The 12,958-nt window shown below is 40.5% G+C and overlaps 1 protein-coding gene across 6 annotated transcripts in view; it reads right to left on the reverse strand.

Annotated features, from left to right (window-relative positions):
• The window catches only part of UBE2V2 (ubiquitin conjugating enzyme E2 V2), a 30,190-nt gene extending 17,278 nt beyond the window's left edge, over positions 1-12,912 (reverse strand). The window contains exon 1 of one of the 6 annotated variants that reach the window (XM_083823928.1): positions 12,777-12,912. In XM_083823928.1, coding sequence (XP_083680054.1) covers positions 12,777-12,792 — 16 coding nt within the window. In that variant the 5' untranslated portion in view covers positions 12,793-12,912. Of the gene's footprint in view, positions 1-768; positions 6,277-11,164; positions 11,236-12,776 lie in introns of those variants that run through there. The other 5 variants (XM_083823929.1, XM_083823924.1, XM_083823925.1 and 2 more) reach the window with 5 other exon arrangements.
• Positions 12,913-12,958: the final 46 nt, after the last annotated feature.

The following is a 12,958-nucleotide window of genomic DNA, read 5'->3' on the forward strand; positions in this document are numbered from 1 at the left end:
AAGAAAGGATTCATCAGTATTCTTTAATAGGACCAGTAACTTTTTCTGCAGCAATACAGGAGAATTGGCTGAGATACATTTTCTGGAGCAACCTGTTCTTGGCTACTGTATCAAGACTAGTCAGCAGCTGGTAGCACCAGATCACCTGCTGGTATGGATTTAATCAGCACCAAGAAGACACACAGTTTCTTGATGTCACTGTGCAGCTATTACCTGTATCCTTCTGCAGCTGTAGGTAAATAATGCATCTGTGCTGTTCCAGACCAAACAGAACTAATTTAAAGAGCTCAGACTACAGCAACAAAAGTGATACAAAAAACTGAAGACAGAATACTCTAGATTATGGAGGTAACTGGACTTAATGAAGTGGCACACAAAAAAATGAAAAATTAAACCTAGAATATTTGATTACACTCAGTAGTCCCAACTCCCTGCACATCAGTCGACTCCTAAGAACAGCCATGTACAAGGCAAGAGTGCAATAATCTACATCCTCTTCTCCCTGACACTTAAAAAGGGGAATCATAATCCTAGTTTTTCACAGACTGACTCAAAGCCTTAAGTGTGAGGTTTTGTTATATCCAAAACTACTTTTACGAGAGTGCATTACAATATCCATATCAGCATTCAGTTTTCCTTAAAACCCTCCTTAGCTCTTGGCTTCAATCACCCCTTACAGCAACATCCACACGAGGAGCCTCTTACAACAGCCATAGCAGCACACCCCACGCTGACAGCACACGCACCCGAGCAGCTATAAAAACAAACCTTTATGTTGACCCAGGAATGAGCTGTATCAGGGCGTTACACACTAACACAGCTCGGCTACTGTCAGCGGTGTTATTCTTTCTGACTGAGATGGCTACGTCAGGAAAATTCTGCAGCATTAACCATTTTGAATGTATGGATTATCTTCTGCACGGTGACTTTCAGCTAACAGAAACTGCAAAACACGTACAGCTTGGTAACAAAAAATGAAAAACTCTCAAGTTCCATTTAACAGATTCAGGCTAGCACAAAAATAAGTATTTTTTAATGACAAGAAAGAGGGGAAAGATGTCAGCTTTGCAAATTCTAAGCTGTAATATAATTTCTCCTGGTGTATGGAGAAGAAATAAATTCAAAAGAGAAACACACAGAAAATTACAGGTGCCTTTTAGCCTAAGTCTTGCTCTGGAGAAAATAAAGATGGAAGCTGAAATACTCTACTAACAAAATACAAAAAAAAAAAATCAAACAGAACATACAACAACCATAGCCTTACGTAGGCCCCGCAATGGGTGATGTACAAAAAAAAAAAGAGGGGAAAGAGGGCTGTGTGTGTGTCAAATACTAATATCCTATTTGGGCTGCAAAAGACAGTCTCGTACAAATACAGTTTTGTAAGATGTACAGAAGCTACTTTTTTAAAACATACAATCTAGGCTTTTGTTTGCCGATTATCCCGCTCACATCACACACTTTTGCCCAGTAAAATATTCTGTGTATACACAGAGTAACAGTGGCTGACTCACCATTAGGAACCTAATATCAAAAAGTATTACCAGGCTTTACTGTAATTACTTTGTAATTATTATCTGAAGTTGATCACAGTAACCTAGCTCCAAAAACCAGAAGTATTTCTAACAATTTGCACATTGGTGAAATTGGACATGGGAGCTTCGTGGACAGAAGAACATCGCTACCCATCGGGATGCAGCAGTTACTACAGTGAAAGTTTTCTTTCTCAGTGAAAAGCAACACATTTTCTCCAGGGCCTACGAAAGCCCTCATTTGCTGCTGTGGAACTCAGTCTATGAACCAACACAATGACACAATGAGCCTGAACTAAGAAAATTAATTTCATTAAACGACTTTGATGCATCTTGTTATTTTTGTTCAATTCGATGTCTGCTTTCTTAGAATTATGGGTACATCCCACTTCTTCGAACTGCCTTCCAACCAAGTTTTGAAACACTTCAAATTCAGAATCCTATGTATCCATACTGTTCATAAAGGTACACTTACCATACTCTATTTTTCTCTATTTTCCTTCCGCTACTATGTCCCAAAGCAATGGAATTCAAACAACAGAATATTCTGCATTAACAATTTTGAGTTTCAATCAGAAAAAGTACTGTATTATCTTAAATTTAGCAACAACACATGGACAATACACACTGATGAGGGATGTGGATAAGGTACTGAGTGATTCCAGCACGTATGGATGAAACATCCATACAGTACAATATACTCCACCAGAAGATTCCAGTCATCACTGATTTTGTCATATATAAGCGAATAGATGCCTTCCTATCAATAGTGATGGGATAACAAAAGGACTCATTAGAAGTTACACAATACAGATGACAAAAACACAACAGATAACAGACCAAGTACTTCGTGCATCCAAAATTCATCACGGGCAACTCCTAAAAAACAACAGGGATCCTGACTGCTGCTTCTCCACTGGGCTAGCATCTAAACATGCATTTTAACAGATTAATTTAATCACGTGTCATGTCATTACTATCTGCGATTGGCAAATCTGTAAGCAACAGCCGTTTAGATCTACAGACACACGAAGACTAACCCATTTGAGCTTACCTGTGGAAAACATCTAGAAACACGCAGACTAAGAAAAACAAGCCTGATGTAATCAGATAAAAATCCATTTCCACATAAACTGAAACTATTCATCCCAGATGAAACAAAAAACACTAACTTTAGGAATTAATATGAAACGAGACGTGTACCAGGTAAGTTTGCATAGCTCAAGTAAGCAGATGTAGACTAGCTGACATGCAGCATTAATGACCATTTATTTTGTGTGTTCAATGCTTTTCATAATTTAGAGCCACTTTTGCTACAACCCTAAAGATGAGAAAACTGCCATCTCACAAGCATTATTTACAGAAATTATCTGTAGCCAGCATAGCTGATGTGTGCTGAATGGACTATTCAAATTCTTTACATGATGAATTAAACAGACAAAAATATCATGATATATTTGACTATGACTATATAAGAACTTTGTGACCAGTTACCTTCTTTTGCATTTTACTATAACTAAACTCTGAAAAAATTGGGAATCTGAAAAAACAGAGGATTTCACGGAGGAGATACAATTTAAAGAACTACACTGATGTTGCTCAGTTTTTAAAAAAAGAAGCTAAAGTATGCATTTCATCAGTTGTTTTTTCCTCCTATGAAGACGCTTCGCTTACCACACAAAACTTCGCAGCAGGAGCCAATAAATGGTCGCAGAAGTGTGAAAGCTATAAGCCTTCACCTCAAAATCTTTTGGTTAAAGCTATCTAAAGCAGTATTTATTTTCAGAATTACATTAGCGACACTACTTCTGTATTTACTTACGTGAAATTTCACATTGTTGATGCCTTAGATGTTGATAGTTCAGGTCTAAAGTTCAGCTGCACAGGAATTTCCTTTATGTTTGAATCTAGCTACAGCCATAAATATTCCATATACCGTTTATATTAAAAAGGCTGCTAATGAGAAACCACGTTCATACGGCAAAAGCCTCATTTATTGCAAAAAAGCATGTATATCTTGGGTGAAGGGAAAAGGTCTGGAGAGGTGTGGAGGTATTTATGTCTTGAGGAATAGGTCACAAACACTAGTGTTTAGAAAAAACAGTAATTTCACTGAAGAAAAAACATACATGTACAGAAGCAGATTTCTTCCCTTCCAGTTTCATTATGCATATTTATAACATTAAGACACTGTTAGTTATCTGCTAATAATAAACTCTGAAAGTGATAATTTCTAAAAAATAATGGTATGTGCATGTTGGCCTTTTTTGGTTGGTTTTCTAGCAGCGATTCTAGCTGAGCTCTGTTAAAATTTACATTTAACACAAATTGAACTCCTCCACCTCATATTTTGGAGTCAGCTGCAAAATAAAGTAAAACAGGTCTTCAAAGGAAAACAGAACTTACTTCATGCTTGCATGTTTAGGGACAGGCAGACTACCAAGGGAGGAAAGGCTGCAAACAGAAGTATGGTCTTCTAGCTATCAGCTCACACTTTCAAGGCTGAGCCCACCTCACGTTTGGTGGTATCCAATTCTCTATTTTACTTTTCATATACATTTTCCCAGCTACACTCACAAAATCCAGAACACAGTATACAACAAGAACTGTCACGGACAGTCTCACACGAAAGGAGAGGTGGTACTACCAGTTTGCCTTACCAGGCCAAAACGTAATTTCATTACAAAAAATAAGTTGTTTTTAAACATGTGAAAATCATAGCAAAGCTTTCGAAATGTGAACAATACTGAAGCTTATGTAGTTTGGAGTACAGAAGGGAAGAAATTAAGTCTTACTGCTATGGGCACTAGTACTTGGGACTTCATAAACATACCTGATTAACAAACGCACGTTTTAACAGCTTAAAATGCAAATTTTCATGCTGGAGATCTCAGTATATCAGAACTGCAAAAGCAGCATCAGTTTATTTGACGTGTTCTAGTTGCTGCTGGTTTCGCTATAAGAATGAGACCTCAAACTCGGCTTCTCCAGCACAGTAAACGCTCCAAACGTGTAAATAAATAACAAAATCCAGTGCAATTTTAGGTTTTAATATTTATGGCTTTAAGTGTGAGAAATCACTAGCAGAACAAATAGCTCCATTATCAAGGCATCTTCACCTCAGAAGCCCTCCCTGCTTTTCTCTCCTCCTGCCTCTGAGATAACCAGAGAGAAGCGAGCTAACTGCTCCTAATAATTTTGAGTTGTACCTACTCTGTTCAATAATTCATCAGATTGTTTACTCAAGGCAGCCTTGTGGACAGGACTCTTCCTGCGATGGTCAGCATCCTCCAGGAAAACGTATTGTCTATAACGTCTGTTCCTCTCTCCTCCTCTGCTCCCCACAGCCACCCCTCTCCCCTTACTCACCTTTCTCAGAAGGGCAGCAGACAGAGGGAGACGAGGCTGCCATTAACTGATTCATCAGAGCAACTTCACCCTCTGACCAGTATCTGGGGAGAAGCCTTTCCTTACAAATCCCAGTAAGTTTTTCCATTTTGCACCGCTTCTCCTCACCAAGGTTCCCCCCTCCAAAAACCTCCATTCCCCATCTCCTGCAGACCAACCTCAAAACGCGCTCTTCAATCCCCTGATTTTTTATGCAGCAACAATACCCTACATGTCCTGAAGTTGTGCAAGACACAACACTGAAGAAGTGTAAGAGCCATCATGTGAGCAGGAGCAAAGGGAGTAGGCAGGACTGGATACATGCACACACAGAATGCTGTCCTGATCCAAGAGAAACTCCAAGGAGACTCAGCTTTGTTAGCAAAGATGTAACAGAGCTTGTTCCAGTCTATCTTTGCATTTTCACATTAATATGATCACTTCAAATACAGTTGCTGGAATGGACTTACTGATGGTCCTCATATAAATGCTGTAATGGAGAGGCTTACTCCACCACAGATACATATGTTATCAGACTACAAAACAGGGCACAACCGTGCTCTCGGTGTAAAAATAATAATAAAACACAACCTTGAGAAGCTCTCACAACAGATTTTAAGTAATTAAAATACCTCATTAAAAAAAAAACGTTATCACAACAATAGGATGCTACAGCATAAAACCACTGAACTATTGAAGTTCTAAACGGAAACTAGCATAAGTTGCTTAAAACCCTTATTTTACAAGTGTGCATCGATAACAGTGGTATAAATTATCAGTTTAGAATCTAAATGTAAGTTTTGTTATCAACGAGACCACTACTGTTAACTGAGAGCTCAGTTCCACCAGACACTGCACGTCCGCTTGTGCCTAGTCATAAGGAAAAACACACAGGAATGCAACAGCTAAGGCACCGAAGGAGCTCATCCATGGCTACCATCCAGGCTTGTTTTGGTGAAAGGTGGAAATGCAGAGGCTGGCTGTGATTTAAAAGTTAACGCTTTACAGGCAACTACTGAAGGAAACGCAGAGGAGATACTAAATGATTCAGTGATCTTCCCATGTGTTTCAGGATATGATATGGTAGATTACGAAAATGAGACACTGTGATGCTTATCAAATTGAGAGTTTTATTGCTATTTCCATTTTGTACAAAACAATGTAAGGCGGGAAGCCAGGAAAGAGGGTTTAGGAACTACACCAGTCGCTTCAAAATACACCAGCAATATTAATTCTTATTTAATTAGTCTAAGAGATGACAATTTTATCAAAGAAACCTTTCCAATTTATCTCCTCAGAAATAGACACAAAAAATTGTTTAGTACAAAATAAGCCCACTCTTAAAACCAAAGCTATATAAAGGCATGAAAGGCTAAAAGAAAGGTATAATAGCAAATAGGCTCAATTTTTGAAGCTTTCATTTTAAAACTGATATTATGTTGGCAGAGAGGAAAAAGGATTTCAAACACATACTTTTAAAGCTATCTTTTAAAGGTAACATGACATTAAAAAAGTTGTTCCAGATAAAGGGGCAGAAGTGGGAGAGTAGAGGAACCCAGCAGAGGCCAAAACCTCTTCCCATGAAATGACTTTCACAGGGTCTGCTTTAATAGCAAGAACACAATGTGTGACCCAGATAACAAGAGTAGCATCAAGGATTTAGTTTAGCAAAGCTGTAAAGCTGTCTAAAACGGGTTACAAGTCATTGATTAGCAAACACTTTTTCTAAGACTTGCACAGAGGTCCTCACGACATGACTCAGCACCCACCCACAGCCCAAAACAAAGATCTTTTATCTGTGTGACAGTCTGAGCCAGGGTTATTTTTTCAGTTGTTCACCTAAGCAAACACTTAAGGACACAATCAGCAAGAACCATTCACCACATATTTAGTAGCAAGAACTGTCATCAAATTATATTCCTATGTTATTTTTGTGATAGTCATGTTCCAGTCTGCCATTTCCTATAAACCACGTTTCAGAGGTTAAAATCATTTAATATTTACATGACCACATATACCACTTCCATGAGAAGGAAAAAAGCATACACTTTTTTCCTTCAAAAAGTTCTAAGTGATATGAATAAAACTGGACACTTCACTAAGGCTATGTTGGTATCCTGAATAAAGCATGCTATTTTGCCATGAACCACAAAAAATGTTTTCGATTTACTCAAGTGAATTTCAAATTTACTTAACTAATCAGTTATGAATAGCCACAAATGCAATGAAAGGAGGCGATCTTTTTCTTGGTGTAGTTCAAATGTGTAATGCAAAAAAAAAAAAATTTAAGTCTGTCTGTATGTTAGAAGCTATTTTCCTGACTTTTTTTCAGCCTAGCTGAAGCTACTGATCCTGCTGAAATAAGGGATTAATGTAGAGCTCCGAAGTTTTAAGTTTCTGCTGAAGGTTCCATTTGTTTCCAAATGTTAACTACAACTGATTAACAGTCCCGTACTTGAGGCACCACACATACTTGAAGAGGCTGTAAAGCAGAAGCTCATCTTATTCAAAACCAGTCTGACAGCTTCACATTCTTAGTTTATTGTACTGAAGTACTGATTTTACTCAAAAATATTGCTTGCATTACATCTCATTAGTGCATTCCAAACGCCTAACAAAGAAAAACACTCTTTTGGGCAAGGCAGCATACAGCAAAACCCTTCTGAGTACAGCTTAAATCAAGACTACTTTGAAAGCTTTCTCAATAGCATCTTCTTGTCTTTACACAACCCATGCTGAGGCTCCCACAAGCTACTTGAGACAGCAAGGCAACAAAACCTGAGTGACATGAGCAGCTGAAGCTGATCTGGGACTTGAGATAAAGTTTTGGACCGGATGAAGTACAAGCTATTGTCTAGAAAAAAGCATTCAAGAGGAGGTGGAGAGAGAGGAGGAAGAGTCTGTCAGCAAAACGAGGCTGAAGTTTCACGGTATGTACTTACACTGCTTTTGGACAAAATCTTCCGTACGGCAAAATGTGCGAAGTAATGAATGTGTATTTGGAACTCAGCTCCAGTAACTACTCAGAAGATTTGGCAATCTACATCTCACATGCAAGAGCCTTCTCATTTGTGCTGAGATTTATAACGTGGACAATCTGCCTCCAAATACTGAAAGGCAGATCTTCCTGAAATTGTGTGTGTTGCATCTTCATGCAGGCTAGTATTTTCCGGGACTGTATAGAACAGTTTAGGTAATGAGCTTCCATACTGTGCCTGACAACACCCCTGAATTTCACACAAATTATTCTGTAAGTGTCCTGCTTTGTAAATCTCCGAATAAGACGTTTAGCCTGTGAGCATTCTCTTACCTATCGTGGCACAAAGATGTAAGTTGGAGCTCTGTAAGACAGAGTTGTAAAATACCAGCAACAAAGACAGGAAAACGTTACAGGCCAAGCTGAGAAGAGAGAGTATCTTGCCTATACATGCCACACAGTCAGAAAGAACTAATGGTCTATATATAGTTTAAAAGTAATTTGTAAGCAAGATTGTTTTCAACCCAGCTGAAGCACATCTAAATTATTTGTGGCTTGCCATGATGTTTTTAAGTAGGCAGAACAATTCCAGTTACAATTCCTCGTGCATAGGACAGGATGGAAAAATACCCCACACAGAGCGCTGCCTCACAGAATACAGTATTCTGCTTCCTTTGTTTTCTCTGATTACTTACAGCTTCAAGAAGTCTGTGCTTACAGAGCTAACTTTATAAGGGCAAAGAAAAAATGTACAGAACTGTAAAATTCTAAACAGCTTTTAAATTCACTTCTTGAATGGATTCCGGGTAAGTGAGTAACAATGTCACGGAGGCATAACAGAGGAAGGGGGAGGAAGCAAGATATCCTCAAAGGTAAAACATACGAGGAGGACCATTTCTTTATATGCAAAAATAGCCTTGAAAATATTACTTTTACATCCCACTTATGAATAAATTCCTTTATTATTCCTTTGAAGGGCTCTTAATACCTAGAGTCTCCAAACGAGGTATGATAATCCACCACTCTCTATCCTGCTAAGCACAGAACAGACAGACATCAGGCTGATCTTGAATGGAGAAGCGATGTAAGACATCTAAGGGAAAGTAGTATGAGATCTTGTCTCACATTAGGAAATCTTCTTCAGTGGAGGTTTTTAAGAAAAAAAAGCTTTACAAAAAATAAATAATATTAATTAAAAAAACACTACCAAATCACCAGAAAAGATACTGTCAGTCCTTCCTCCACAGCTCAGGGAATCAGACTAAATGGCCCAGCCCATCATTTTTAATATCAGCTTCATAACAGCTGCAGTTATACACACTTAGAACTGCTTTCACCACCTCTAAATGTTTACAAAGGGAGGTAAACACCAAACCTAAGAAAACAAGGCACTGACATTGAGCACTCTGCCATTTCCATTCAAAGAATCAATCATATGTAAATTCAAAGAGAAAGTGATCTTCAGGTGGGCAACAGAAGTCACACAAAGTAATCGGTTCATCTACAGTATTTGGAAAAGGGAAGTGTGGATTTTACAGAAACAAAACCCCCTTTGGCAGGGGAGGTTCAGGTTGGAAATGAGGAGACATTTCTTCTCAGAAAGAGCAGTCAGGCACTGGGACGGGTTGCCCAGGGAGGTGGTGGCGTCACCGTCCCTGGGGGTGTTCAAGGAAGGGCTGGACCTGGTGCTTAGGGACACGGTTCGGTGGGTGACATTGGTGGTAGGGGGATGGTTGGACCAGGTGATCTTGGAGGTCTTTTCCAACCTTAATGATTCTGTGAATATTTATTTGGGATCTACTGTACTCCTTTCAAAGCCATTAAGCACGCTTTCAAAAGAGGTTGCTTGTGACAACATATTAGAAGTAAACTGGGAATCTTACTTATAATTTCTGACCATAGATCAGCTGTTTGTGTTTTTTGTTTTTTTTTTTTTTTAAACCTGAGTGCAATTCCAGCAAACCGAAGTGAATTTTGCCTAACTTAGCCCTTTTCTAACCCAAGCTACTGAAGTCCTTAGTTGAAGAGGAAGGAGATGAAAGCCTTTAGCAACCCACAGTTAGAGAATAGCTTTAGACACTGCACGGTTGATTTCATCTTGAAATGCAGAAATGTAATTAATTCCTGAATTAATTCCTTTAAATGCTGTTATTTTTCAGTTGCTTTTTCTCAAGTTACATAGGAGATTTTAAATGCTTTGATAAATTATGTCTTTTAATCTGAAACTATGTTTAATCACATCTTGTGCTCTACATTTTCAGAAACATCACAAAATGAGTCTCCAGCTAACACATGTGAAACTGGCAAACTGTATCAACAATAGCTGTTCACTTCTTTAAAAAACTGATTTGTTTTTCCCCAGATCTCAATCAGGACCCATACAGCCTACGTTCAGCTGCAAGCAGAAGGAATTGGATTAGAAGAATAATCAAAATGCGTCTTACAAATGTCAGTTTCTAGGAAGTGAAATATCTGCATGTAAAATTAGTCAATATAGGTCCTTTTAAAAAGCAGGTGAGACTTATTCCCTAGCTATAGAATGCTGACAATTTCTATAGCACACACTAAAGAACAACTATTTTCAAACTAAATTATTTGCTCTTAAAGGCATTTTTTATATGATTGTTCAAAGAACTGGTGATCTCATTAAAAGAGTATCTGGAACAGAACTGAAACTGTTGACCTTCGTAAGAGTTTTGTTGGGGCTAGACTTTCATTCCTGGACTTCATGCAACCAAAACTTTCATTTTTCTGAAATAAATAAGGATTAAGTTGAACTCTATAGCAAGAGCAGGTAAAATTCACATAGGTAGAGTTAATTCTTATCTTTACAGCAAATCATGCCCTTCTCTCCTCCAAAATCGAGTTTAACACAGTTTCCTGGTAAGAGGAGTTCTTCCAGATGAAATCTCAAAGAATTTCTGCCCACTATGAGGAAAGAACAAAACAACCCCACCCCCAATCTATGCATATACCTATAAAGAGCCAACAGCATTTTCCCCACAGGAATAAGCACTTTGCTTTAGAAGACCTGACTAAGTTTTCCCAGCAGTTCTGCTAACGATTGTCTGCTTGCTTCATTTAATAAAATGACTTAATTTCTTTAACAGTGCTTGCATGTACCGCTAACATTTTAGTTTGTTTGGGGCAGACACATGTATAATTCTGTAAACCTCCCACTTTTTTTTTTTTATGTGTGACTATGTTTCTAACAGAAAAACAACTGCACTGAATAAGTGTGTATAGAGGCTGTTAAAATATCACTCACTGTTTTGAAAGACTCTGAGGAACTTTTATAGCAGTAAAAGTATTAGAGTTTTGTTTAAAAGTTATTTCTTCTTATGCAGTCAAATTCTCTGTAGGAAAAAAAAATAGTTTTTCTGATAGACAAATTGTTAGTAACTGATACTCTACACTAGCCAGACTGAATGCATTGAGATGGGAAATGGCAACACTCAAAACACATGGCCTTTTTTAAGGTTCGACTTCCCGTGCACTACCGGAAACCCCATGTCTGATACCTGATACAAGCAAAAGCCATTAGAAGTTACTGTACAGTATTGTTTTTATTTTTATTTTTTTTAAACACTCAGACACCAGGAAGTATGCTAATGTATTTTAGCAAAATAAAATGCAGTAATCCATAGCCAAGTAAATAATAAACTTTTTCCCACATATCCATACTAACTCAGCTTACCATAGGCAATAACAGACTTTCCTGGACTGCTCTTTTACTGACCTGCAGAAGTTGTGCCCATTTTACTGTAATCTTCCCAAATTCCACTCTGTAAATCCCACACCTCCAAAGTCACATTACCAAGGGGAGAAGGCTCTCCTGCCACAAAACGGGCTCTCCTCACAGCATCAGCAGTAAGGTACCAAGGTAAGTTTCGTTCACAAATGTTTTTTCTGTTTTGTTATAGTCTCAGTCACTTGATGACCCAGGGGACTGGGAACAGAAATAAACGGATGTGGCCAGCGTTTGTCTCAGACTAAGCACTGAGACATTCATCCCTCTGCGCTGAGTTCTGTCAATCCCATTTATATCTTATAAAACCTCAGGAACAAAGAAACAGTGAAAGAGGCCCTGAAGTGCTCAAGATTTTGTATTGGGGAAAGGCCTTATTTTTCTACGTCTCTCGTGGTACAAGACTGAGACAGTCAGTACGTCTGTGCTTCTTAAACTTCTCTTTTCAGGGCTTGAAGCAATACTCTTTGTCTTTTCCTTTGCTGAACAGATGCTATGCCAGCTACCAGTTTGGGATTCATTCTCTCCTGCTCCCAGCTTACGACCTACAGCTCTCTGCCCTTTCATTTGCCCACAGGACAGACCCAACGGCCGCCCAGGGAAGGAGAACGAGGTACTTCCCTCACCCCCAACGCGCCGCAGCCACCGCTGAAACGAGCTGCCTTTCCCCCAGAACACGACACAGGCCCGACCCCCGCTCTCCCCGCACCCAGAGGGAGAAGAGCCAGCCCTTACTTCGGAACACGACCGCACCGCGCACCCGTACAGAGATTTTCCCTCCGGCATTTTTTACCGGGCCGGTGCCACCCCTCCCTTCCCTCCACGCACCCCCACGGCCCCGCTCCTATCCCCGTGCAGCCCGACCCTTCCCCCCCGCCCCCCCCCACGCTCCCACAGCCGCCGCCCCCCTCCCCGCACATCCCCCCCGGGGCCGGCCTCTCCCGCTGCGAGGGGGGCGCAGCCCGGCCCCGCTCTCCCGCAGCTTCCCCTTTCCCCCTGCGGCAGGCGCCTCCCCGGCGCCCCGCTCGCTGCCGCGGCTGGCGGCTCGCCCCCCTGCCCGGCGGGGGAGCCCCTCGGGGCCGTAACGCCGCCTCACGGCCCGGCCCGGCCCCGCCGCGCCCCCCTCACCGACCTGTGGAGCCAGCCATCTTGTCCGAGCCCCCCCCCCAGCACCGGGCCGGGCCTGCACGCCGCGCGCGCGTCACTTCCGCCTCGCGCGCCCCGTCACTTCCCGCGCGGGGCGGAGGCGGGGCTACGGGGGGGTGGAAATGAGCGGGGGTATGCTGAAGGGGCGGGGCTACGTGGAAAGGGGCG

This window comes from Anser anser (genome assembly GCF_964211835.1).
Source record: "Anser anser genome assembly, chromosome: 2".
Lineage (NCBI taxonomy): Eukaryota > Metazoa > Chordata > Aves > Anseriformes > Anatidae > Anser > Anser anser.